This window comes from Pleurodeles waltl, chromosome 5, assembly GCF_031143425.1.
Source record: "Pleurodeles waltl isolate 20211129_DDA chromosome 5, aPleWal1.hap1.20221129, whole genome shotgun sequence".
Classification (NCBI taxonomy): Eukaryota; Metazoa; Chordata; class Amphibia; order Caudata; family Salamandridae; genus Pleurodeles; species Pleurodeles waltl.
The window spans coordinates 594,315,470-594,341,302 of record NC_090444.1 but is presented as its reverse complement, the minus strand read 5'-3'; the positions used below and the strand labels follow the sequence as shown (position 1 = coordinate 594,341,302).

General features: G+C 41.0%; 1 protein-coding gene across 9 annotated transcripts in view; it reads right to left on the bottom strand.

The window, feature by feature from the left end:
- Nucleotides 1-10,124: 10,124 nt before the first annotated feature.
- Nucleotides 10,125-25,833, bottom strand: part of ZNF670 (zinc finger protein 670) — a 185,762-nt gene continuing 170,053 nt past the window's right edge. For 4 of the 9 annotated variants that reach the window (XM_069234430.1, XM_069234433.1, XM_069234432.1 and 1 more), the window contains 2 exons: nt 21,935-22,332; nt 10,125-11,556 (listed from right to left, as the gene is read on the bottom strand). In XM_069234430.1, coding sequence (XP_069090531.1) covers nt 10,138-11,556; nt 21,935-22,332 — 1,817 coding nt within the window. In that variant the 3' untranslated portion in view covers nt 10,125-10,137. Of the gene's footprint in view, nt 11,557-18,022; nt 18,147-21,934; nt 22,333-25,833 lie in introns of all 9 variants that reach the window. The other 5 variants (XM_069234436.1, XM_069234437.1, XM_069234435.1 and 2 more) reach the window with 5 other exon arrangements.

Genomic DNA, 25,833 nt, shown 5'->3' with positions numbered 1-25,833 from the left:
CAGGGAAACAGGACTAGGAGCACTAGTGCCCCTGCTGAGCGGCACATTGATTGCTGCTTAATGTTATTGGGAAAGTGTCTGTACTGCTGTCGTAAGTTCTTGTATTTCAGCCACCTTATTGTTATATGTTGTTGCTTGTTTTAGGTCTCGCAACCTGATAATTGAGGATTGCACTTCTCAAATCTTTTCCTTCTGGTGCAAGGGATGCATCTCTATTGTATTCCAGAATTTCTCGATTCTAGAAGGGATACATTGGATACAGCACCAGAAAGAGAACAGCACCATGCAAAAACATAGTACAGATCTTCAGAACAAGTTGGCGTCACAAGACAGCAAAAAACATGAATACATAAAAACTCTCACAAAATATTCAAATATCCAATGAAAAATGTCTTATTTAAAAATACAAAGAGCAAGCCCAATGAAAAGAAATTCCGAAAAAAAAACAGATACATTTCAAAGAAAGATTCCTGAATAGAAAGAAATAAGCGACTGAGGAGCATGGAGGTGGGGGGTAGAACCAGTGCTTAATTTGAACTGGTGGTTGCCGGTGGGGTGCACCGGCACCTATTTTTGGGGATTGGCATTTAATTCTCCATATCAGACATTTCCGAGGCCAACAGAGGGAAAAGCAAACAAAACATAGACATAGAAAAGGAAATACAGAAAATCCATCACCGAAAGAGAAAGCAGAAACCTGGAAGAGTGAGATAATGGGCAGGGAGTGCCTGGCAGTGAATTAAAGAGTGTTCAGGACTATACACCCTTGCTACTAGCACTCTGACATGTTTTTACGCCAGCCGCAGGTGTCTAAGCAGTGCTTTGGGCACCAGCACTTTTTATTTTACTAATAAAGCACTGGATAGAACAGGAAAAATATGGAACCACAAGTATTGCGACACAGAAAAACTAAGGGCCTTATTTAGAGTTTGGTGGATGGGATGCTCCCTCACAAACCTTTACGAGGTCGTCTGTTATATTACGAGTGCATTATAGCCTATGGCAGATGGGATATCTATTAAGTTTTGACAGCGTAACCAGTCTGACAAACTCTAAATAAGGCTGCAAGTTTTAAATCCACTTTTTTAGTACTGGGGCTGCTGGTGACCTTGGTAACCCAGACATACTTCACCACCATATGGAACGGGGGATAAGCCCATAGAGAGTAGTGATACTTCTTTTAATTATCCCTGCATATCATTTTGCCCTCCACCCACCAGAGGCAGCTAAACAGCATATATTCTCCTAGTCAACCTCTAATGCCCAAACACTTTGAGGTAAAAGGAAAGAAAGACTCTTGCTCCAAATCTTATAACATGTCCATGACCCATGCAATGCGAAGAGATGAAACAGCTAACAGCCATGACGTAAGGGCACCTTTCCACCCACATTCTTCAGGCCACGGAGCAAAATTCTTCCACTGCCTACATATGGCGGCGTTATTGATTTGATACCGAAGGCCCCATTCCTCATGGGCAGATGTATCCATTAACAATGAAAGAAGATGAAGTACTGACACATAACCTCTAAGAAAACTGGGAAAAGGGTTTCATCCTCCATTTCACCTCATGCAGTGGCACCAACATTTTTCATACCAAACCAACTAGAAAACGCGACCTATGTTTGATGAAATGTCTGCACACAAAATAATCAATATCACCCTTATTCTCCAGGTTCCAGTATTGTATCAGATATAGACCAGGAAATTGTCACTGCAAGGCAGACACTTTGGGCCTCATTTCGATTTTGGTGGTTGTCTTTGGCTCATAATAGAGTCAGCAGCAATGCTGTAGTGTGCAGGACGCACCAGCACCCTTGCAATGTGAACACTGCCATGGTACTGGCCAGGGGGACCCCTGCACTGCCCATGCCAAGTGCATGGGCAGTGCAGGGGGCCTCTAGGGGCCCGCAATCATTCTCCGCCAGCCTTATCATGGCAGCGCTGCCGCCATGAAATCGCCGGCGGAGAACGAAGTCGTTATCCCCAGAGCAGTGCTGCTTGCAATGCTGCCCTGGCAGATTAGGTCTGCCATGACAACTAATACTGGCAGTCCGACAGAAATCCGACTGCTGCGGTCATAATATGGCGCTTAGACCGCCACCGCGAAACTGTCGGTCATGGGACCGACAGGTTAAGTAATGAGGGCCTTTGTCTAGACAACAAGAAGACAAAGGAAAACATTACTGGCTCCCAACATCTTGTCCTGTACCACTCAAATATGCAAAAGTTTAGATACTTTTTGGGAACAAGTGACATTCGGATAAGCCAGTTGGATGCAGAACCGTGGTCCAATAAGAAAACTTTGAACAGAAACAAAAAAGGTAACTTGCTATACATGAAAGTAACCTTGTGTTGTCCATATAAAGATTTACAACTGAATGCTATGGGATGATGCCATCCTTTCCACATTGAACACCCAGGACAATGCAGGATTTTTATAAAAAGAGACATTTCTGATTTCTTCACATGTTTATCCAGTAAAGAACTTTATAAAACAATTATCTATTTGTGCACACGCCAGATACTGTCAAACCGTCAGGTTTACTACAACTGTTTCTAGTCCCTACTCACCTGTGGTCGATGATTTGTTGCAGAACTGCCACTATCTCAGGGATTCAATTCACTTCTGGTGGTTGTGGATCATTTTATAAAGCCGGGATCTTTTGTTCTCTTGAAAGAATTGCCTGCAGCAGTAGAACTGGCTCACGGTTTTTCAGTCATGTGTTCAAGACTACCTGGGATGCCTTAACTGGTGTCAAACACTTTCCTTCTGTTAGTTATTGTCAAACGGATACATTAAATCAAACTATCAAACAATATCTCTGATGCTTCCTACTAGATGATCAGATCTAGACTAGAACAAATGGATTTCCGTTTCAAACGCATTAATCAGTGGGGAGTAACCCACTTATACTGCTCTTATGGCATAAATACACACACCTTTACTGTATGTCTCGGTACTACCTCAATTCCCTCAGTTTCCCATCTCTTGCGCCACATAAATAAAAGGAGAAAGACAGTATACTAACACCAAAGCAGACCAGAAAAGAAAGGAAGTTTGTCACCGTATGCAGGCTTCAATATACAAAATGGGTGAAAAAGTCTGGCTAGCCACAAAGTACTTACATCTGCTAGAGGTATGTGCAGTCCAGCTCCCATTACCTGGCAAATATATCCTGTATTACGTGACCCGCAGTAACCCAGCAGTATCTAAGGAAGAAACACCACTTCCTTCTGTATTGATTGATGGCTCACCCAAGAGTATGAGGTAGGGGCTAATCTTGCTTCATTTATATGTTACAGACAACTACAGTGTGTAGTATCCTGGATAGGATACAAGGCTGCTGAGAGATCATGGGTACTTAGCTCTTGTCCAAGCCTCTAGATTTGGTGTCTCAACTGAATACCCAGTTCATGAAGAAGCCCAATGAAAGACTGCAGTGGGATGGGTTGTTTAGGGCAATGCAGGGGCCTTATCTAGAGTAGAAGGAAGCTGGATATCCAGGTTTCAGACTTATTCACAATGAAAAGAGGTTATGGATAGAGAATATGGATGACTGGAACATGGATACTAGTATGACAATTATGTGATCCTTACTTCTCGGTTAGGTGCGAGACTTCCAGGACAAAAGTATATAATTGCTACATAAGACTATCACAGGCACTGGGTAGGTGCCTTGTAATATTCACAGTTGTTTCAGCTTCCTCCACTTACGAATAAGTTTGTCATGTCTGGACCTTTTCAGTTCCCTGTCTCTCAGCCCTGCCTCATCAGATTTCCCTTTGTTCCCCCTGATCCTTTCTCCGCATATTACAAGAAGTATCCTTTCCAACCTGCATTTAAAGCTGCACTCAAGGAACTACCTGTTCCACATTGGTGATATGGTGCCGTGCTCCTTGGCTGTGAGCCAGTATACTGATAGGACTGGGGCTAGTCATGGAAGCTCCCAGAAGATCAGACAGCAAGCTGATGCCACAATGTTTCTTGGGATAAGTATTAATACTTTTTCACAAAAATCTAATAGTTTTTGTTTGTCTCTTTGTTCTGTGAAGATTACCAAGTGATGGTTCTGAGACAATATGAGTATGCTGTTTGGCCATTCTGAACAAGTGACTAAGATGTCTTATACCTTTCCTTATTTTTCTCAGGGTCCTAACCAGCATATACGGGCATAGGATAGGCTTGAAACACAAAGATATTTACCTGCTAGAAGGGCATAGAGAACATGATCGAACCAGGTCAGCCAATTCAGGAGGACTCTAAAATGTTTAGGAGGGCTCCATAATGTTTAAATTCAGCGTGGTTTCATATTTGCCTTAAACTGCTTTGCGTCTGGCTTAGATGATTCTATGCAGATGAAGTCTGACATTTCCACTGAGTGAAATTTTGAATTTATGTTTTATGACCTGCATCATTTCCTGTTCTGACTGACACCTGAGTTAAGTCATTTTTTTCCTCTGGGTTAGTGTTGGAACATAGAAGCATATCCAGCATCAGGAGTACTGATACAATAGATTTCTGCAGTAGGGGATGAGTTCTGTAGGTGTATCTCACCTAGGACAGGTATCTCTGCTATCATGCATTTCTATTAAAAAAAGATTGATAAAAAATATTTGAAATTGTGGTTTGTGATCATCACAACTGTATGGATAACGCCACTCGGTCAACAGATTGTTGATTTAGTTAAGTAGTAATAAAAGTAGTTTATTACCTACCTGTAGCATACTTAGTCTAGTTCCTTACTTGTAGTGTAGCGTCTCATGGAGTGCTGCCTTTTTTACATTTTAAGCCACAGCCTGTCGTAGAACTTGAAAATGATCCTTTCACAGCCTTTGATCAGGGAATTGACCACTGCTTGCATTGTGCAATTTGTGGAAGGATGGCACGAGGTTGTATACTGAAGGAGAACTCAATGAGCATACTTCCTAGCTTGAACAGAAGAATAATTACAGCTCTATCTCAATCGTTAGCGTTTGATTCAATAGCTTTCTGCATCATCTGTTACACTGTCCGGTGCACTTGTGTGACACATTAAATGGGTATTGCAGTCTTGGCTGCTTTACTATAAAAGCAGATTACAAATTCCCACCTAAATCAACACACTGTTGGGCATATATTGGTAAACAGGTACAAATCATAAAGATATATGTCGAGTCATTTGTAGTGTGAGAGCCTGCTAAGGCTGATCACAAGACGTCACGAGGCCTTGGATAGGTGTGTCCAACCTAACAGTGCCATGGGACATTGCATCAGCTGATCTAATCATAAGAAGCAAGAATGTCTACAATCACTTTCTGTTGACTCCCTTATAGAACGCACTTGCTTCATAGGAATGGCAATCCAAAAGCACTCCCAATTAATTGGCCTAACTGTTAGCTAGGCATGTGGTGAGTTTATACTGATACCAGGGCCATTGGTCAACAACAAGGGCTCTCAGTTTACTTCCAAATTTCGGAAGGCCTTTTGCAATGCCACTGCAATGCCTTTAGTACAATACTTGCAACAAATGCCATGTAATAATTTGCAGTCTGACGAACGGACACAATGGGGGTTATTACAACTTTGGAGAAGGTGTTAATCCGTCCCAAAAGTGACGGTAAAGTGACGGATATACCACCAGCCGTATTACGAGTTCCATAGGATATAATGGACTCGTAATACGGCTGGTGGTATATCCGTCACTTTACCGTCACTTTTGGGACGGATTAACACCTCCTCCAAAGTTGTAATAACCCCCTATATCTAAACCAATCATTGGACAGTATCTCTAATTTTATATCCTTCTTGAGTTGATTACCTACGGCTGGCAGAATGTGCATAGAATAACATGCAAAAATGGCGCTGTTATCTTTACATTTAATTTAAGAGTCCTCTACCAAACCCCTCCAGAAGTAGTACCTGCTGTCGTATTCGTTTTTTGTTTAAGAGTTTTTTTACCTTAATAGGCAACAGGTTATAGACAGTGCTGAATATAACCTACATAAAACCATGGCAGTGAAAAACCAAAAAATGCATATAGAGACATATCCTAATAAAATCTAAGTGACGTCCATACTGCAAGATCTTTGCAAGATAAAGTACTAGCTGTCTGAACAGAATCCAGAATAGCTGAGATGCGGTTGTTTAGACAGGCACTTTCACTTTATCGTTCCTTGGTTGCATGTTAGTGCTGCTGCTAGCCGCGCGTATTTGGTAATTTCACCTCCCATCGGGGTGATTGAGGAACTGTGAACTGTATTTGTATTGTTATTCTTGTGAATTAGTCTGAAACTATTGTATATCTCTCTATGAAGAGATGAAGTATTAAGTTGGCAATGAATATTATTTATTATTAAAGACATTGGGAGATGATTGTGCGGGGAAGGGGGATTTTTTTATTTTTGTGTACTGTATTCCAAGCAATGAATACAAAAACATTCCAAAGAATGAGATGCGGTTCATCTCTGCTGATTGCCGATGGCAGCCAACTTCTGGTACCTTATTCTCTTTCAAGGTGGGATAAAGGCACATCTGATAAAATGCCGAGAGGCCACATGACTTCCTGTCAAGGGACTCTTGGACTGGTAAGCACACGAGTGTTTAGGGAAATCATGTTCTTGAACTGGGATTTAAAGATGACGTTATCAAGGTGTGTGCGCCTTCACTACGGCACAGAAAGTCTTAGAACATCTGCAAGACAAGACAGAGGACTTTTTAATTTCAAGTGTTTAAGCACGAGCATATCCTGCTCCTTGAGCATTGTAAAGACTGGCTTATAGAGGTTTGCTGTGGACCTATAAAGCACATTGTGGAACTCTGATAAGCCACAAATATTGATCCTAGGATGTAAACCTTCAGTGTCCAGTAAAGCGCAAGTTGGCACATAATAACTAAAAAAGCATAGAATACTATAATATATATCAATATATATATCACATATAATATGTCCCTAATGATATATTATAGAATTATAATAATATAGTACTATCATAATATAACACTATGATAATATAATACTATAATAGATTTATTTCTAACAAACTTTATTATATATTGCAGTACTCAACAGGAAGACAGCTAAACAAGTTGTTCGAAAAGGAATTCATGCTGTCCTGCTAATGCATAGGTTTATACTTGCTCTGTGTACATCCTCAATGCCAGGTTGCACCGGTTAGTGATAATTTTGTAGCAAAACCAACTTTAACACACTAATCATTTGCTTAACACACAAAGCTTAGATTCTTTTTCCAGATCTCCCTTACCTAACCTCTTCCCACTCTTACCTTTCTATTCCCTGCCTGGGTTTACATTGTCACTCTGGTGGCAAGGTTAGAGAGAAAATAGGCTGTGTTTTGCCTTAAGGCGATCTGTAGAATTAAACCAGATCTGGAAGTGCTCTTGAGCCCAACGTCCCCCTCCAAGATCTTTACTTTCACCTTTTTAACCAGGCACACGACCTTCTGAAGACTATGATGCATGAGTGATACGCCTGTACCACTTAACATTAGGGCCTCTAAAGTTTTACTAGTTTCTATTATTGCCTTGAGAATTTTTGCTGCAGTTGCATCATTTTCCACATCATTCCATTTGAGCAGTGTTGCTTCTTTGTTAGCCTTATGCATCTGTTTTAGTCTGAGTAGACTTGCACATTTTTTATGCTTTTTATGGCAATGTCGTTTGTCACACACCATAATACCCAGATATGAAGTATACACAATGCTTTATAACCATGTCTCAGTTTATATTGAATGAATTGTATTTAGCGCAGACATGCTCCATTTACATGTTCTGCTGATCCACATGCCTAATATCAAGGACTAGACACTGACAAGATGTGTTGAGTGGCCCTCTAGACTGCCCGAGTAAAGGGCAACTCCACCAAGGAGCCGTGGTGCCACCCTGCACTGAATAATGTAAGTAAGAGGTAACAGGCAGCTTTTTTAGGGAGTCACAGCTAGGAGGAAAAGCAAACAAAGGGAAAAAAAACGTGTTTGACAATCTAAGTAAATCTTGATGATGAAGATGACGATAACACTGGTGAAAACAGCAAATTCCTCCTCAACATCAGGAAACAGAAAGAGCCAAGGAATGATCCAACAAGATGATCCAACCCAAGATGAAAAAATCAGAGACAAATATCAATAGCAAGTGGGCATTAAGCAGGACGAAACATTAGGGAACAAAATGTGTTGTGATGGATCATGCACTTCCAAGCACTGCCTTATATATGCTTGAATCAGGAACAGATATCACAGGAAATAATGGTGCAATATCTTGAAAAGAGCTACTACAATAATTCTCCACATTCTTTGAAACAGCATTTTGTATTTCTCAGTTCTGCTCCCCTTTTGAAAATTCATGACGTTCATTGCATCTTGAAGATGAGGTGAGTTCCCCATCACGAATGTGACACATTGATGCTGGCACACTGTATTACAAATACCTTGACCATACTGCTTGGGTTGGTACAGGGAGCCTGTAAGGTGTTATGATTGAAAGTCTCCTACATTACTGTCGTATGAGACCACTGTAGAGTTCTGAGTCTGTATTTCTCTTTAATCCCATTGCGGATGTTTTATTTTTTTTGTAGCCGTTTTTTATTTGGGGGTCTGCATCATGGCTGCAAGAGCAGTGTATGTTTGTAATCTTTCCTGGCAGAGATCTCACATTCTCACTGTTGGCTCTGCACCCAACCCTAGCCTGCTTATTGTGAATCAACATCTTCCTTTATGTTAAAAAAAACGGAAATTCATTGTAAAAACAATGGTTAAAGTGACATTAGGAATTCTAATGATGTTACTTTGCATTTTAAAAACCATCACACATTCACTGGAAAAAACAAAAGCTTAAGGGGACGTTATAGTTAGGTGAAAATGTCAGTAAAAACATACCGTTTTAAATGAACAATACCACTGAAATTCAACATAATAGTTATCTCAAGTAACTATAACTCGTGCCATAAAGTAATTATAATTCATGCCTTCACAATGCATTGCTAATGACCTCACATATTACATCACTCATGACATGTTCTATGACATCATTGATAACATCACTGCAACATCAGAAATGACATCACTGATGGCAAGACTGTGTACAAATATGTAGATGCTGAGACCCCACTCAACTCCCTGGAAATCAAAGATGAAAGCTTTTATAAACTTGGCCTTCTGATCTATATCAGCTCACTTTTTGTGGTGGTTCAGTATAAAAGGGCCCTACATTAGGTGAAGGTCACAAATGTGTGATCTTGGAACTAAAGGGCATAAAGACTTTGAGGCCACTATAGGGAAAAATATATATTTTTTATTTTATGATATTTAGCAAGGCAAAGAAAGCTTTGAATCAAGCTGGTTATTAGAGAGGGAGCTTTGTTCAGCTGGAAGAAAATGACTGCCTCAACACGTCTGATCCTATTTAAATTACCAATATATATGTGAAGGTATATATTGAGATATATGAGAATCTGGTGCCATGCTCCAGCGCAATATCACAAATTTTTCTTTCACATTTGAAAAAATATATATTTAGAACATGTTTACTCAGATTTAAAATAATTAGAATTAATTTGAGCACAAAAATAAAACAAAATGAAATTTAAAAAACATGTAAAACACTGCCTGAATTACAAAAATTTGCAAGAAAAATGAACTATAAACCATTGTAGAATTTCTCCATAAAATAAAAATGTAACAGTGATACAATTCTCTTTAACCATTAATGGCTTAACAGCAATAGAGTGGATGTGGAACTTACATTCATGGGAAAGAGAATTTATTTTTCATTCTTTTTCAATGGTTCTCAGGATATAATTTAGCTTTGGCTTGCTTTGCTGGTGGATATCCTTTCCAAGGTTGTTCCGGTATCTCTAGTGGTTTGAACATTGGTGAGGGCGGATAAAAACATATTTTTCTTCTTTCCTGGGAAGCGTTTGGATTTCTTCATATTTCAGAGCGAAGTCGTCATAAGAAAAAGTGGAATGGTTGTGGGGATCTTTGTTTAGGGGGTGACGCAAGAGAAAAGGGGTATTTGGTCACCTGGGAAAACTTTTATTTTTTTCCTGAAAGGAATTTAATAGATGAATTTGTCATTACTAGATTATCAGAAGAGTCCCTATATTTCTACAAAAGAAGCAATTGTTTTTTAAATAACTTTATTACATTTGGAAAGCAATTACAAGTGCAATGTTGTGTAAATATTCTATCTGACTAAGTTTTCCATAGTCTGCCACTGCTTGTTTTAGTCTGATTCTGAGATCCTTGATTCTTTTGAAACTTGTTGCTTGCATTTCACCTGACAGGCACTGTTCAATTTTGGATTCTTGTAAAGACTGTTCTTTTTGGATTGTAGATAAACATTTCCACAAAGAGCAATGTTTTATGCTAATTGTCTGGGAGAAGGCATTGTGCCATTCCTCTATTTTACTATTCATTTGTGGGGTGTCGTCTTGTACTGACTGCATACAATTCCACAGTTCTATGGCAAAATCTGGGTTTCTTCTACCTGTTCTGGAAAAGCGTCCAACCCAGTTGTCCTCAAAATAGTTTAACATTTGTGCAAGCATTTCTTGATTTTCACAATAAAAATGTGTCCTTTGTAATTCCTCATAGGTTGAGATGACATCCTGTGTTGGAACAAATGCAAGGCTGCATAGTAGCTTTAAGTTGTGGGCAAAAAGGCTGTCTGTACTGTACTTCAGTTGTAGGTCATGTCTTTGAATGCTCCTCCACATTGCTTGCATGAAATGGTAGAAACAACCTTGGATCTGGATCTCCGGGAAAACACTTTTTATTGCATTCATTGCATTTGCATCAAAATCCATAATACAGATTTTAGGTGGATTTATAGTCAGTTCTTTGATTCTTTGAAACATAACGTTGTATGTGTTTAGTTTTGTATCAGGTAGTAATGCATAGACCAGTGGAAATGTTTCTGTTTTAATATATCCATGTACAGTATAGAGTTGTTTGAATGGCTCAGGGCATGTCTTGAATGTACCGTCAACTTGCCAGATTTTACTTGCTCGTAAGTATGCAAGGTTCTTTTCAGTTGCAAATAATACAATATTTTCATTCTCACTACTGCACTCCAACTGAAGGAATCTGTCACCATTAATAGTAACCTTGAATTTTTCAGGAATTACAAAATCAGACAGGTTGTGTGGTATTTTTGGCAAATAGTCTTGGATTACTTTTTTTTTCTTAATTCTGCGTTTTAGCAAGGAAGGCCGGGGTAATTCTCCAGCAATGTGAAAAGGAACATTTGAACAGGCGTCTGTTATAATTGAACTAGTAGCTTCTTCCTTTTCTTGGGCTTTTTGTTTTATTTCATTTATTTTCTGTTTAACTATAATTTTGCCTGGAGAGGGAACATGATTATGTTCAGTTTTATGCACTACTGCATCATCTCTTGTGTTAACACGCGCTCTGCATTTTGTGGTATGATATTCACTGCACTTCCACAGTATTTTGCTGCCATATTCCTTCTCTCTATTGTAAATATAACCGCCATAGATTAACTGTTTGTTTCCCCTTTGCGATGTAATGTATCTTAGAGGCATATTTTTATTTTTTTCCTGAAAATACAAAATCACAAATCTCTATTTTAGTACTGCGTTTTTTATTGTTGTAAATTGTTTGAATAAAGTAGTTAGTAAACATATGTGAACAGGGTATTCAAGTCCACGATAAATTAAAAAGGTTAACCAACCTATGAAATCCACATTTGTTTGTGGCATTTTCACAAGGATCCCACCCTATAATTTAAACAATCTGCGTATCGTCATAAGCAGCGTTTTACAAAACTCCCTTCTACGTTACCCACATCAATCCTTGCAGCATCTTATTCAAATAAGAAAGGTGGGTGCATAAAATCAGTGGCCCAATGAAAACTGTAAAAGGTGGAGAGAGCCATTACACATCGTTACCTGTGCTTAGCTGATTGAAAAGGACTCGTCACACTCCTTATCTTCATCTCCACACTCTCTGGATCTCATTTCCCCTGTCTGCATAGCCATTTAAATGCCTCCAGATGAATGACCCAAACACTGTCAATATCACCAGCAGGGGTGTAGCTTGGTCATTATGATTGAGGGGGGTGTGAGGTTCATATTTCCCAACAATCACGCAGAGACATTATGTTAAAACACATTATATGACAAACAGAGGGGGCTTAAGGGGCAGATGAATGAGGAATTCAATTATTAGGGACACTTAAAAATCTATATTTTTCAACGAATCAACATTTTAAGCTCTTCAAAATAAATCAAGAGAGTGTGTGTGTGTTTTTGGCAGTGTGGCATGTAAAAATCCCAGGTGAAATTCGACAGACACTTTACATTACCTGACTGAAAGTGCTTGTACCCAACTATTTACTGCAGAATACACCTTTTAGAGGGGTGTAACATCCCACAACCCCCACCTGGAACTACGCCCCTGATCTCCAGCACCAGCCATATTAACTCTCAATGCTAGGAAGACATGCAAGCCAAAAATTTGCCTGATAGTCCTTGGTTAGTTTGTTTAGCAAATAGACCAACCAGACTGGAAATTCTTACAAACCAAAGGGCAAGCAAAGGTATCAGCTCTGGTGCTAGAGAACGATAATATTCAATTTTTCCACATCTGGGATATATTGGAAATAAATCTCATTCTGGAGTCCTCATCCAGTCTACCTCAGGTTTGCTAGCTAGAGAGGCTATGACTATACAGTTACCCAGTTTTGGCTGGTTCATCAATATGTGCCACTATGTGGTTGAGTCTACACATCTGCTCAGTGAAAGCCCAGGTTAATCAAATACCATCCATACATTCTGAATTATTAGGCACAGATGTTCATGGCAAAGAGAACAATGTCAAACATTTTCTAGTACACAACGATTCCAAATCTTCATCACACAGTATTGTTGCAAGTTAATGTGTGTGGTGCATTCCATTTAAGTCATGGAATGACACACGCCTCTATGTCACATTATTCTGTTGAAGTCCTTTTCAGCCACATGCCAAAAATGCATAGCTGTGCTGCATAAATCTGTGCAAGGTGTGCAGACACCCCTCTGACCAAGGTTCAGTTAAGAAGCTTACCAATGACACCGGATGTTTGCCTGTCTAGCCAGACTGCATTAACAACCATGGAAGTCTAGACAAATGCCTGCTCCTGGGCTAACACTATAAAATATATAGATTCTGCAGCAGGTCAGTTGTGGTCTTCTTAAGTGGGGAAATATCTAATAGACAAGACACAAATGTATTACGATTTACTGACAAGGCATTACTGATGCTCTCAAACATGTAAGAGTAGCTCAAAAGTCAATTTCAATGTTCCTGTTAGTAATGCTGACATGTCCCATCTTTAACCCTCTTAAATATGTTGCTGCTTATGAGTGGAGATACTACTGTGTAGTTCAGAATCATATAGGTTTAGCTTAAAGGCTGACATCTTTTGATAATGAACTGACTTCTGCCTTAACGAAAGGGACAGAGGAGTTAAAAGGCTTAACCAAAATGTATCCCGATTCCTTGATACTTGTGCTATGTGGATTGAAAAGTCTGGAGAAAAGTTCACTAACAGGAAAAATAGAAAGGGAGAAACTGGGAATTTTTTGAATTTCCTCAATTTAATCATATTGGTCCTGTTGGATAACATATGAATAGGTACTCTGGTACCTGAGCCTGGTAGCAGGCAAATCCTAAATGTCAAAAGACACAGGCAGAGGTAAACTAGGACTTGGATCGGAGGTAGTTCCTTTCCACGCTGTCAAAGGCCTTAGTGTAGTGACCACATATGGGATCTTCCTTCACCCAGAAACATTACAACGGTGCACAACCTTCTTGATATTGACTGAAGCCCACCTGATCTGGGCAAACCCAGCTTGGTTTGTATTCATAAATGCAGCTAGCTACTTCTCCTTTTCATTAGTCAATATTCGGCAGTACAAATCTGGGCCACAGCATAAAGTCTGTTGCCTTGCTCACTCTGAGGAAAACTGCACCTAGCCAACCACAATGTCTAATTAACAGATTGTCAATGGTCAGCAGCAAGGCTAACATTTCAGGAAAACAGGGTATGCTTAAAGCCATTAAGGTCCAATGACTTGAAAGAGGCAATGTCATTAATCTCTTCCTTTAGCCCAGGGCTTCCTCAAGAGCCTAAAAAATTCTGGTGAGAGACATCTTTCCCAAAATCTGCCCTAAATCCAAAGGATACGCCATATAGACATGGGTTTTTAATAGGAATGACCATGTACTATATGTGGTTGTGGTCCTTCTTTCCTTCCCATTTACTTTGCCCGAAATGTAGGGCCGGTCATACAGATATTCCCATCAGTAAAGAATCTGGATATTTATTGAAAGTCTATCCCTGCTATGAAGGACCTAATTACAGGGATGGCCAAAGGTCGCAAAATGTTACTATAACTGGTGAAGAACATCCTTTCACAACTGATGACAACCACAATGGCAGTGATCGGGTCAAGATTAGAACATGTAAATAGAATGGCTTGACATCAGAGCTTGCTTAATTTAGAACCTACAAAGAATGCATTTGCATGCAACGAAAGTTGAAAATACACACTCACTCCAGAGGTTTGGTTAAGCTGCACTGGCTGGCAGTAGTATATGGGATGCATTAGCGTTCCTGGCCAGACTCACTGCACTCTTGGGACAAAAGTCCTCTGAGCCTCAGGCCATCTTGCTCTAAGGCTTGTCAGCTCACTGGCTCAATGGAGCCTTTTAAACACAAGGGAGGTGGGAGCACAATGCCTCTCGCCCCAGCACAGTTCACCCCTGTTCACTTTGGTGGAAAACTACAGCAACTTTAAAGCATACTACATTTACTAGGATTCAATGGGGTGAACTGTACTGGGTTGAGAGGGACTGTGTTCCCTCCCTCCTTGTGTTTAAAAGGTTCCCTTGCGCCAGTGAGCTGAGAAGCTCGCCTGGGATACACGTGTGTGCCTGTGGAGTGGTACTGTGACCTGTGAAGACTTGGGTAGAATTTCTGCAATCATAGATGACTTTCCTCTGCTCTCTACTACTTCTGCTCTCTACCGATGGAGGGCTAAACCCAGAAACACGTGTCTACAGATAAAAGGATTACTGCACCAACTTTGGTGAAAAACTAAAGCAACTTTCAAGTAAGCATACTGCATTTGTCAGGATGCAATGGGGTCAACTGTGCTGGGATGAAAGGCATTTTGCTCCCTCTCCCTTCTAAAAAATGTATTAAGTTTGGTTCAAACACAGATACAAAAGTGATGGAATCTAGAAGCAAGAAAGCGATCTCTGTTTGTCTGACATTATCATGCCAGGGAGCCAAGATGTGAAACTGGTTCTCTGAACACATTCAATTGATAAATGGTCACTATAGGTCCAGGAGGCTGCTTATGAAAGAATTCTCCAAAGCCTTTTATGGTTAGTATTCATGTGGGTCAAGTACATAATGCTCACCAATACTATGGCCAAAGGACCAGGCCCAGACACAGAGGATTTAAGCAACAACTGTGATGCCAAAGTAAATAGCAAGCAGGTCATTCTTCCATTGCGTATGGAAAAAGGGCAGATAAAACTAAACGGCGCAGCCTGTTTCTACTAGTTTATTATTTTGTAGAGACTTTAACCCATGAATAATTCTTTGTCGTTTTGGCTTTATGCCTCAGTGGAAAATAGCACTGCACAAGATTACCCTTCACACAATTGAGTTGTAGTTTTAGCGTTGGCTACCAACAGACCGTTTACATGGCCTTTCATTGCTATAGGTATTGAATATACACTTCTAGCTTCAAGAGCTACTTTTGCAGAGCCTTTTACATTACCTTTCCGGTTCGTCAAATGCCCACGGGTTTCCCTTTTAAATGCATCTCATAAGACCGAAATACTCGTGTGTTCCTCATTAATAATCTGGATGACCGTTCCTTTCTAAAAGTACAACTGCATCTTTCAGTAGGTAACCACCCACAAAGTTTCTTTAAAAACGCTGCTCTATTGAAACATCCAGTGGTTCACATTTGGAGAAGATTAGGCTGCCTGCTGACAGCTCATATGTACCGATTACGGAACTGCTGCCATGTACATGAGGTAGGCCAGTCTCTGACCCCCAGATTCTTATTCCTCCATGCACCTATCAGTCTAATCTGATTTACTGTATTTTATAGTAAATTAGATACATAGGATGCATCTATAATATAATACAAGGGAGCATGCAATCTATGTACAAAGGCCTGTCTCTAATTTCCTTATTGCAGTCAAGTTGTGACATATCTACTCAGCTGTAATAATTTATTACAGTTGAGTTCCGACGTCACAATTAAAGTATTTTATTTTTAGGGGCAGATTTTTACATCGTTGTGTGACGCTGAAACCAGAACTTGCTATTGGGGGTGATACATTTTTCGACATACATCCAAGAAAGCACTTTCAGTACTGTTTTTGACATGAGGTCTTGAGAGGTATCAGTTTGTTCATGGTTTTGTAGAATCGGATGTAGTATGGTTTCATTTCTGTTATGCATTTGAGGAGTGAAGAGGCTACCGGCAAAGAAACAGAGTCTTCTCTATGGTCTCTAAATGGCCTTGTTAATCATTGTAATTGTCATAGTGGTACAGCTAATGGCCTGAGGTAGTGCCCATGAGGAGATTTGCTATGGCCGTCGTGTTTTGGTGGAGATAAAGCTGTGTCCAGCTGACTGTGCCAGACCAGGGGCAACTTGAAAAATGTTGAGAGCCTCTAGATTTAACCAACAAGAGCTCTTTACAGTAAATCTGGGGTAGTCGAACTAGACATTGAAGTCTCGCAGGATGCAGTGATTATTATGAACTGTGTTTTTGTTAGTGGTGGCACCGTGGAAGGGGTCTGTGAATGCTGAGTTGTTTGGCAGACAGCCCCAGATCAGCAGAAATGAGAATAAGGAGATGGAAGGGTGATTGTATTCTCAGTGAATATATTTTGAAAATTTGTAGTTGGTAAGGATTTCTCAACATCAGCTCTTAGAAATTTGGGGTGATTCTAATTCATTGATCTTGAACGGATAAGCATGCAGCTCAGGCAGGGAGAGATCTCTGAGGGGCCGAATGAAAGAGGAGCTGTTAGCAAAGTCATATGAGAGTTGAGTAAGAGGAGGAAGTGAGAGGGAACAGGTTTGTTTTTATAGTTCAAGATACCTGAAAGGAAAGCAAGGGAAAGGAATGAGAAGGGAGTTTACAGCCCATCCTAAAAGCAGGAAAGGAAAAGAAAAGAAGCAAAACAGAAAATAAGGATGAGAGGAGGAGGGAAAACTGACAAAGAGGAAGAGCAGTAAGGCAGAGATTTAAGGGTGGAAGTTTGAGGAAAAGAAGCAACTTTCTAAAACTACCATTTATGTAAGATGCTATGTTTACCACCCATGAGCAGTGGTGATGCAAACACACTGGAAGATGCAACTTGCAAAACGACTAGCTCTTAAGCAATCTATGGGTTCATCCTGTAGAGGCAGAGGCAGCCATAGTGCAACCAATGAGATGATGCAACTTTTCAGTCTTGGGTGATAGGCAGGTATCAAACATTACTGATAATAAGAGTCAGTCTGAGCCGCCAGTCTTTGTAGTTCCAGAGGCATTTTAGGGAACTCTGCAGTGCCCTGCTGGGAGTCCAGAGAGGTTGAGTGGGAAAGAAAAGGGGGACTGGCCCGAGGTCCTCCTTGTCCAAAAAGGGGAGATGCCTAAGAAACATGACTTCTATATCTGCCATTTATCTGGATGCCTTTGATGGTGTCAGAGAGGTTATCTAGGTGTGAGGGCAGAGCAGGGACCAAGGGGATAGCATAACTGTAGGTGGGTCGCGGGCAGGGGCAGTGACAGAAGGCTGATGGTCTAGTGAGATGAACAGGACTAGAAGGCAGGAGAGAATGAGTAATAGGAGCAAGAGCCTTCGCTCTAAACCACAGCATCTGGATCAAAGGTTCTCTGTGAAAGTAGTGTTGCAGAGTGGGCGAATTGAAGACAAAACAGAAGGCAAAATTCAACAAAGCACAGATTTCAAAGTTATTCTGGTTGGGGAACTGGAACTTACCACTTATGTATGGCAAAATGGCCCAAGTTCCACCAGACTCCCATGGGTCCAGTAAGTCCGAAAAACTCTGCAGGAGGAGGATCTTGGCCCAGGTGGAAAGGACATAGCTCCAGCAGGGAGTGGACTAAAGAGAAATACAGCAAGTTTAATGGCGATCTTTGCCGCAGGGCAAACCACGCAACTTAATGAAGGGTTCCTTGTGCAGAAGGCACAGTGATTGCAGCCTGATCAAGAGAAGTAGAGTACACCCAGCTTTGGTAGGCATGTAACCCCACAGTAATGAGGGGGGAACTATGCATGAGTAGGGTATGGTTAGCTACAGGTAACCTGAGATGGGTCAACAGTCCTACATGCAGCCATTGCTCCTCAATGGATGTTTAATCCCACAGAAACCCCACAAAACAGGAGTGATAATAAGAGGCAAAATACAACATACTACTTTCAGCTCAACTGTGGTTGGACGACAGCTACACTTAACACTCCTCAGGATAAATCTTCAAGGAGCTACACCACGCTCTTTCACCAAATGATGCCCAAAGTACAGTTCCATTCAGGCAATATGTCACTTTAGCAAGCTCTGAAAGTAGGGGAGAAATCTATTTAAAAATTCATATCATCTTTAGATGAGATGTACAATGTGGCATTTGTAAGCAACTCACATGTATTACGGTCTGATCATGAGATATCTGCCATTGTGGGGAATTAATTAGTCCTCAAACAGTGAAAAATATGCTGCCAGTATTGTATGCTCATTGCTTAACAATAGTCCTGTAGTATTGAGAAATAGGTTAAATATGGACCCACTTACATTTATTGCCATCCCTGAACCTGTGTACTAAGAAGCATGTAAGACTGGCTAAAGAAATCTTACTGATCCTGTGTTGTGTTTGTTATAAGCTTGTCTCCAGGGAACGTGAGATAAGACCTTGGAAAGTTATAAGGTCACAGAATGTGGGGAGCTCTGGGTTAGAATGTAGTTGTGGGGGGAGTTGGTTTCAGCCTTGCTGGTGCCACGGGGTTGAGTCTGAAGAAATAAACCTTAAAACCAGAGTTCTGTTTTGTGTATTATTGGACTCAACAAACTGCACTTGAAAAGTCTTGGAAGGCCTGAATTGTAGTCTTCTAACATAAACAGTGTGATTTAACTGGATCTCCCTTGGTATGGAATCTTGGTTTTTAGAGATCTATGCTCACTATTCGCTCTTCCTAGGGTGATTAGCTATTCATATTTATCATTTTGAAAATAGCAAAAAAGATATTTTAGCAGCATCTGCAGGTCATGACCTGCAGGCCCGTCAGTAACTATTAGGTTCTTCCTTTTTCACATACTTTTGAAGTCCCTCCTCTTCAAGCAGTATTCTTTGGAAGCAAGTCTGCTCCTTCAGCACTGAACATAACTTCAAGCCTTTTAAGAAACCATGGACAGCCAGCTAATTTGTGCAGACTCTCTTGCCAACATCTGCGAGATCATAACCACTACTATAAGCAGCTCAGATGACCTTATCTCTGGTCTAATTTCTCTATCCTTCTCGCCTTTCATATTTGTCCTTTTGTACCCTTGCTTTGTGTTGGTATTGAGATACTACAAATCTCTTCACTTTCATCTTTTCTGACGGTCGGGTATGTAAGGGCTGTAAGTCTAATTAAAGAACTTATCAGATTAACAAGATCCCAGTGCCAAGGATCACAAAGGATGGGGATATTTGTTTTTTTACAACACTTTTTATTGTTTTGCAAATGAGAAAATCATAAGGCACCAACATATATTTGTACACCAGTGAGATAAATAAATACAATATTGGTAGATTGTATACACAACATATTCCCCAGTATTTAAGAATAATTCAAACACATGCCCTACACGTTCATATACTTTTCTGTGCAGCTTGCCATTTTATCAGAAGCGGGCAATGTCCCCTTTCACAATTAAAAGTCCCATTGCCACCGGATGTCTGGTAGTCCTCTGGCCTCCTCACTCATCCATCAAACCTAAAAGTGCCATTTTAGGACCGGGAATCACCTGTCTATGCACTATTTTGGTGGGAAGTTAATGTATTCAATACCAGTAGCCCGGTATAACTGGGCAAGTCTACACCATGTGGTAGAAGGTACCTGGCTCTGTTTTGCATCTGAGACAGCAGGGATTAAGGCCCTTTTCTATGCTACTCAGTCTAATAGGGCTATAACACACCCAATGCAGGTATTTTAATTGGATGAGTTTCAGTATCATTGATATCACCAAGACCAGACGGGCCAGTTTTGCTTCAACACAGTCAGCTTCTTCCAGAGGGCTCACATCTTAAGGGCATCTATCATGGAGTGTCAAGAGCAGGTCAGGAGTGTTAGTTACAAGTGCATGATAAAGCCTAGCTATATCCACCACCATCCAGAGCTGGTAAAGTGATCTGAGCCTCCAGGGGATTATAGTCTGAGAGGTTGGTTAGTTTCTCATGGTGTGCCTCAAGTGCATGGTCGAGCTGAAAGTATCGATAAAATTGTGAGTTATGCATACTGTAAGTTTCTACCAGGGGACAGAATGGTCAGATATGATTTCCCTATCAGATGTCTCCACAGTTTGTAAATTTCTATGAGACGCTAGGGACAGAACCTCTTTATTTTCACCATATATTTGATCTAGTCTGGAGCAGAGATCATCTTGAATAGTGCCCCCCACACTGCCATGTTAAGGGGTAATGAGCTCCAAGTCTCCAAGTCCAATCTAAGGTGGGTCACCAGGGGTGTTCTATTATGATCTTATGCCCTCTGCTCAGTCATAATACACACACCCAAGCATTTAAAATGATCCGAGGCCCAGCATAAGTTAATTGACTTCCTGATGCCAGAGTGCTCGAGGAGGGGGAACATGAAAGGTCAGTGTATGAAATCAAAGGCTTTTACAAAGTCAGGGATGGGTATATTGTTAAAAGAAACCTGGGAGCCGTCAAACCAGGTTCACCCCTGACACTGGGGGGCACTCACAACAGAAAATCCAGCCATTACAAGTTTGACCTAGAGTGTCTGACAGGAAATGAAGAATTATCAAGGATCAGAAATTACGGGTCAGATTCCCCCTAGAAATTCTTCATTTTCCAACAGTAAGGTGCTAAATCTGCATCAAGGAACATTGTTTTGGATCTTGAGTTATCATATCATGTGGCACAATCACAGTACACCACTGACTAGTTCAAGTGTGAACTGTAAGAACCACATATTGGGATTGAGAGCCTGCAATATTCAACTATGGTTTTCCAGGGCACTATAAGATATAACCTAGAAAGTTAGTCATGTTCAGTTGCATCAGATGGATTTGAAGGAGACTTGGAAGAGGCTGTGAGCTAGGTTGTTTGCTAGACAACCATTCTCTTTACATCTAACTCTAAAAATGTCACTGGGCATGGAGTTCACATTTGATTTAAAATACTTCAAGAATTGTTGAGGTTTCAGACGAGTAGGAAGAACATAACTATTTGCAGTTATTTATTACCAAAGGAAATCTTAAGGAAAAAAGAAAGAGGACATGAAACTCTTGCCTCGCTGGTTCTTTTGTTTCAGGCACAATGTCTTAAGGTCATACTATATTTTCTGCATGCACTCAGCATGTTTTCTTTGGTGTTGAATAAGATTACCTTTTCTACTGAAGCTTTTATGGCACTGATCACATGTATAGTTTTCACCTGCATGTGTTCTTTGGTGCACAGTAAGATCTCCCTTCTGAGTGAAACTTTTCTCACATTCAGTGCATGCATATCTGACACCTGCATGTGCCTTCTGGTGCCTTAGAAGACTCCCCTTAAAGCTGAAAGTCTTTTCACATTCAGTACAGACATATGGCCTGTCTGTGCAGTGTTTCTCTTGGTCTCCTGAATTTGTTCTCTGTGTTGTGTTTAGCAGACGTTTTATGATGGCACTTACATGTGTTTGCTGGTGTCTTCTCAGATCTTCTTCCACAGTGAATTGTTCCCCACAATCATTACATGGATACTGCTTCCAGTTTTGTAGTGAGTCTAGGTCACCTACAACACGATTTTCAATGCTAAAATTAATCTCATGCTCTTTATGTTGCTCTGAGCTCTCTACTCTCAGCTGCCTCTGATAAACATTTGGAAGTGGTAGATTACTTAAACTGCTTTTATGTCGCACATCCTTTTCTTCTTGGAATTCCATATAGTTTTCTGTCCATTGCTGACTTCTACAGTGTTTACCCTTTTCAGTGTTTTGAAGCAAATTTGATTTGATTTTCTCTGTGCCACTTGCTTTTTGTTCTATACGTTCGTGGTTATTCTTTTTTCTGTTGATGGTCTGATCACCTGCTGAAATCAACATATGAGGGACAACCAATTAGCATTCTAAACTATTAGACTCTAAAAAGATAAACTGGTTATTTGCATGCATGTTTTATAGGATTATTGAAAACAATATCTGCATGTGCTGTGCACTTGTTTTTTTTTTTTAAGGGCATATGCTGATTTTGTTAATTTCCATACACTTGCTGTCATTCATCATTTGGAAATACAAGAATCTAGAAAGAGATAGATACCAGTTGGAATACAAGTCTTCTCAGGACAAATCACTATGAAGACATGTTTTTTCGTATTTGTTATTTTAATACAACAACATTTTACAGAACCTCCTTTTAATCACCATATACAAAACCTTGGATCTGTGTAACCAACTTGTTTCCAGTTGCAGTTGTACTCTTTGTTTAAAATCTGTGGAGTTTGTATGTTTGAAAAAAAAAGCACCAGGTGGTGTCTTCCGGCATTCACTGCAGCAAACACAGGGCCTATCAACGAGTTTGGCAGGCTGGTTACTCCGTCACAAATGGAACAGATATCAGGTAGGCCTTATTTTAAGTGCCTTATGATATAATGCACTTGTAATATGGTGGATGGGATATCCGTCACATTGTGACGAAGTAACCCACCCACCAAACTGTAAATCAGACCAGTAGTTTTGTAGTGCCCCAATCTGGCCCACAAGGATTCTCCATATAAGCCTTTCACACAAGAAAACTTGCCATTAACCTGTGTGGTGGCGGTGGTGCCATGACCCTTTGCAGGAGGACAAAATAATATGGTCTTCAAAGTTTTCGAGAGATGGCAAATAACCTGGGGCTTCCCCATACATCCCAGGCCATTACTGCAGTGCTGTGAGGAGCTTGTGGAGGTAATTAAAGACTATGAGAGCCTTGCCTTTGCATTCAACTAGAAAAGCAGTAGGCAGTGTTTGAGTTTGAAGGGAGATCCTGACTTAGCCACTGCTTTAATTCCTCTAGACACATGAACTTGTGATGCATTGATGAAATAGGGAGTAGCACAGTGGACTCTGCCAGGGACATGGAGATGTGGGATGGTGTGGCCCACAACACAGTGGATGGTCTTGCAATACTTTGGGTAGCCTGAGAAAGGCTGCTGCCATTGTTGACAGGCCTCTTGGGGAAAGAAGAAGTATGGTGCAGAGGCTACACTGAGGCAAGTGTCCCATGGTACTGCAGGAAAGGGTAATCTTGCGGCAAGGAGATGTGGATGTCCCTGCTTCCCTCATATGTAGATAGAAGTGAACAGAAAAAAACCCTCTCCAGCCATGATGAATGAGGTGCAAAGCATTAGAGGCTGGAGCAGGGAGCAACAGAATTTCTGGAGATTAACCCTCTTTGATGCTGTGGGTCTCGTTTGGGATTAGTGGACACTGACAGATTATACCTCCAGAGGTAGTCTGACACACCTGGGCATTAATAGGAGCTGCTAAATCACAGGCCTAATTGCTAGGACCAATACATCTGCAGGTGGATGCCAAAAGCCGATGGTTGCAGCAAACCTAAAATGGTTGTGCTGACTCAAAAGAGGCATGTTGGTCCTCTTGTTAGACTGAGAGAAAAGCTAGCATGTTTGCTAATCAGCAGAGGTGCCCTATTGACACCAGCACTTGGAGGAATACTGTGACTGGCAGTGGGGTGAGGTCAGTGAGATCATTCTCTTCTGTAACACTGTGACCATGAGTGGAAGAACACCCATCTTCTTGTTCCCACCAGGCTTGGAGGGCCTGCATGAGGCCAGTGCAGTCTGGCAACGGAAGGCAGATGGGGGCTAGCAAAGGCATTACAACAAAGAATTTTGTGTGCACACAGAGAACTGTTAATTGCACTAGACATGGCACCACCATGATCTTCCTTCATCTCTGTCCCTTTTATTTCACTCTCTCTTGAGCTTTGAGTGACAAGACCAAAACATGTGATGTATGGTGGTGACAAGCACTAAAGGACGCCAGCCACCTGGGACCCTTCTTGAAAGGCTGATGGATGTCCAGGACCATTGTTATGCCAATGTGCTCCTGACGGCTGTTAGCTCTGCATGCATCAGATGACTCCAGGCTCCTCACTTGACTGGACTTGGGCTAATCTGATGTTACACCCTGCCTGCCTAATTTTGGTGCTCGTGCTAGTGGCATTGCATGATGAAACCAGACAAAATGGTTTGACATAATGGAAAGCAGATACCAAATTAGGGTAAAACAGACAAATTCATAGGAGTTACATAAGCTGTTGACAAAGGCCAGGCAGCATTGGATAGTAGACTGAGAGTGTTACACAGTGACAAAGACACATTCAACTAAAAGTAACTAGTGACACCAGATCCTTCCCATAGGGCAAGACCTTGGGGGTAGGAACAGACATTTCACTGCACCAACAGAATCTATGCAACACTGTTGAAAGACTAATAGAAGCAGAGGGTCAAATCTCCAAGCTGCAGGAGGTTGTCAAAAAGCTGGAGAGCAAGGTATTGTAATTGGCCAGGGCTGGGAGGGACCTTGAGACCATGGCTGTTGAAAGTGAAAGATGGGTTGGTGGAAGAAATCTATGGATTTTTTTTTTTTTATTGCATTTATAGTGTAACATATGACATAGGCTTAGGAGATATACCCGTGCCTCACATATTTGTAATTAACTTCAATTCATAACAAAGAACATGTGGGGTAACTAGACGCAGGCAAAACAGCTCTACTTACCTACATTACAAAATTTTGTAAGGTTGTTATACAACTCATAAGCGCTAAAGACACTGTCCTCGTACATCCATGTCCATTTGCTTCTATACAGTATAGGGTCCTGTAATTCAGAGTGAGTGTCTGTTCGGCTCATCCATATGTCCAGGCATGTAACATAGTTAATCTGAATAACTACTGACACCGATCCTCAGTACTTTCAACAGGGTAATCAAAACCGATCCAACTTGCGTACCAATGGAGCCGAGAGATCCGCTAACATGAGTTCCCATTGCGCCGGGAGGGGATACTTGCGTAGCCCCAGTACATCCTCACGCCAGAGAGCTGTATACTCTGCACTTGCTCAAACAGAGAAGGAACGTGCCCATGCCTCATATGTCAGTGGCTCAGGAGACTGCCACTTGCAAGTTATAAGGTGTTTGGCTACCACAAGCCCTAAATCCAAAAAGGAAGATGTGGCCTTCAGCTTCCTGCCCCTAGGGAACAAACCCAGGATACACACCTCCCATGTCAGTTGGAAGGGCCGATCTACACAATGCATTAAGCACGCTATGATTAAGGACCAGTAATGGCTCAGAGGGGGGCACGACTGCATCATATACAGAAGTTCTGCTCCTATGCTCTGACAGCGCGGGCAGGCGGCGTCTGTACAGACAAAATATATGTTGATTTTCCCTGGTGTGAGATAAGCTCTTTGAGTAACATAATACTGGATCAGTCAACACTGCATATTACGCAGGAGATATGTGGGAGTTCCCAAAATGGTTACCCATTCTTTGTCTGTGAAAGCCTCCTTCCCCCGTCTCCCT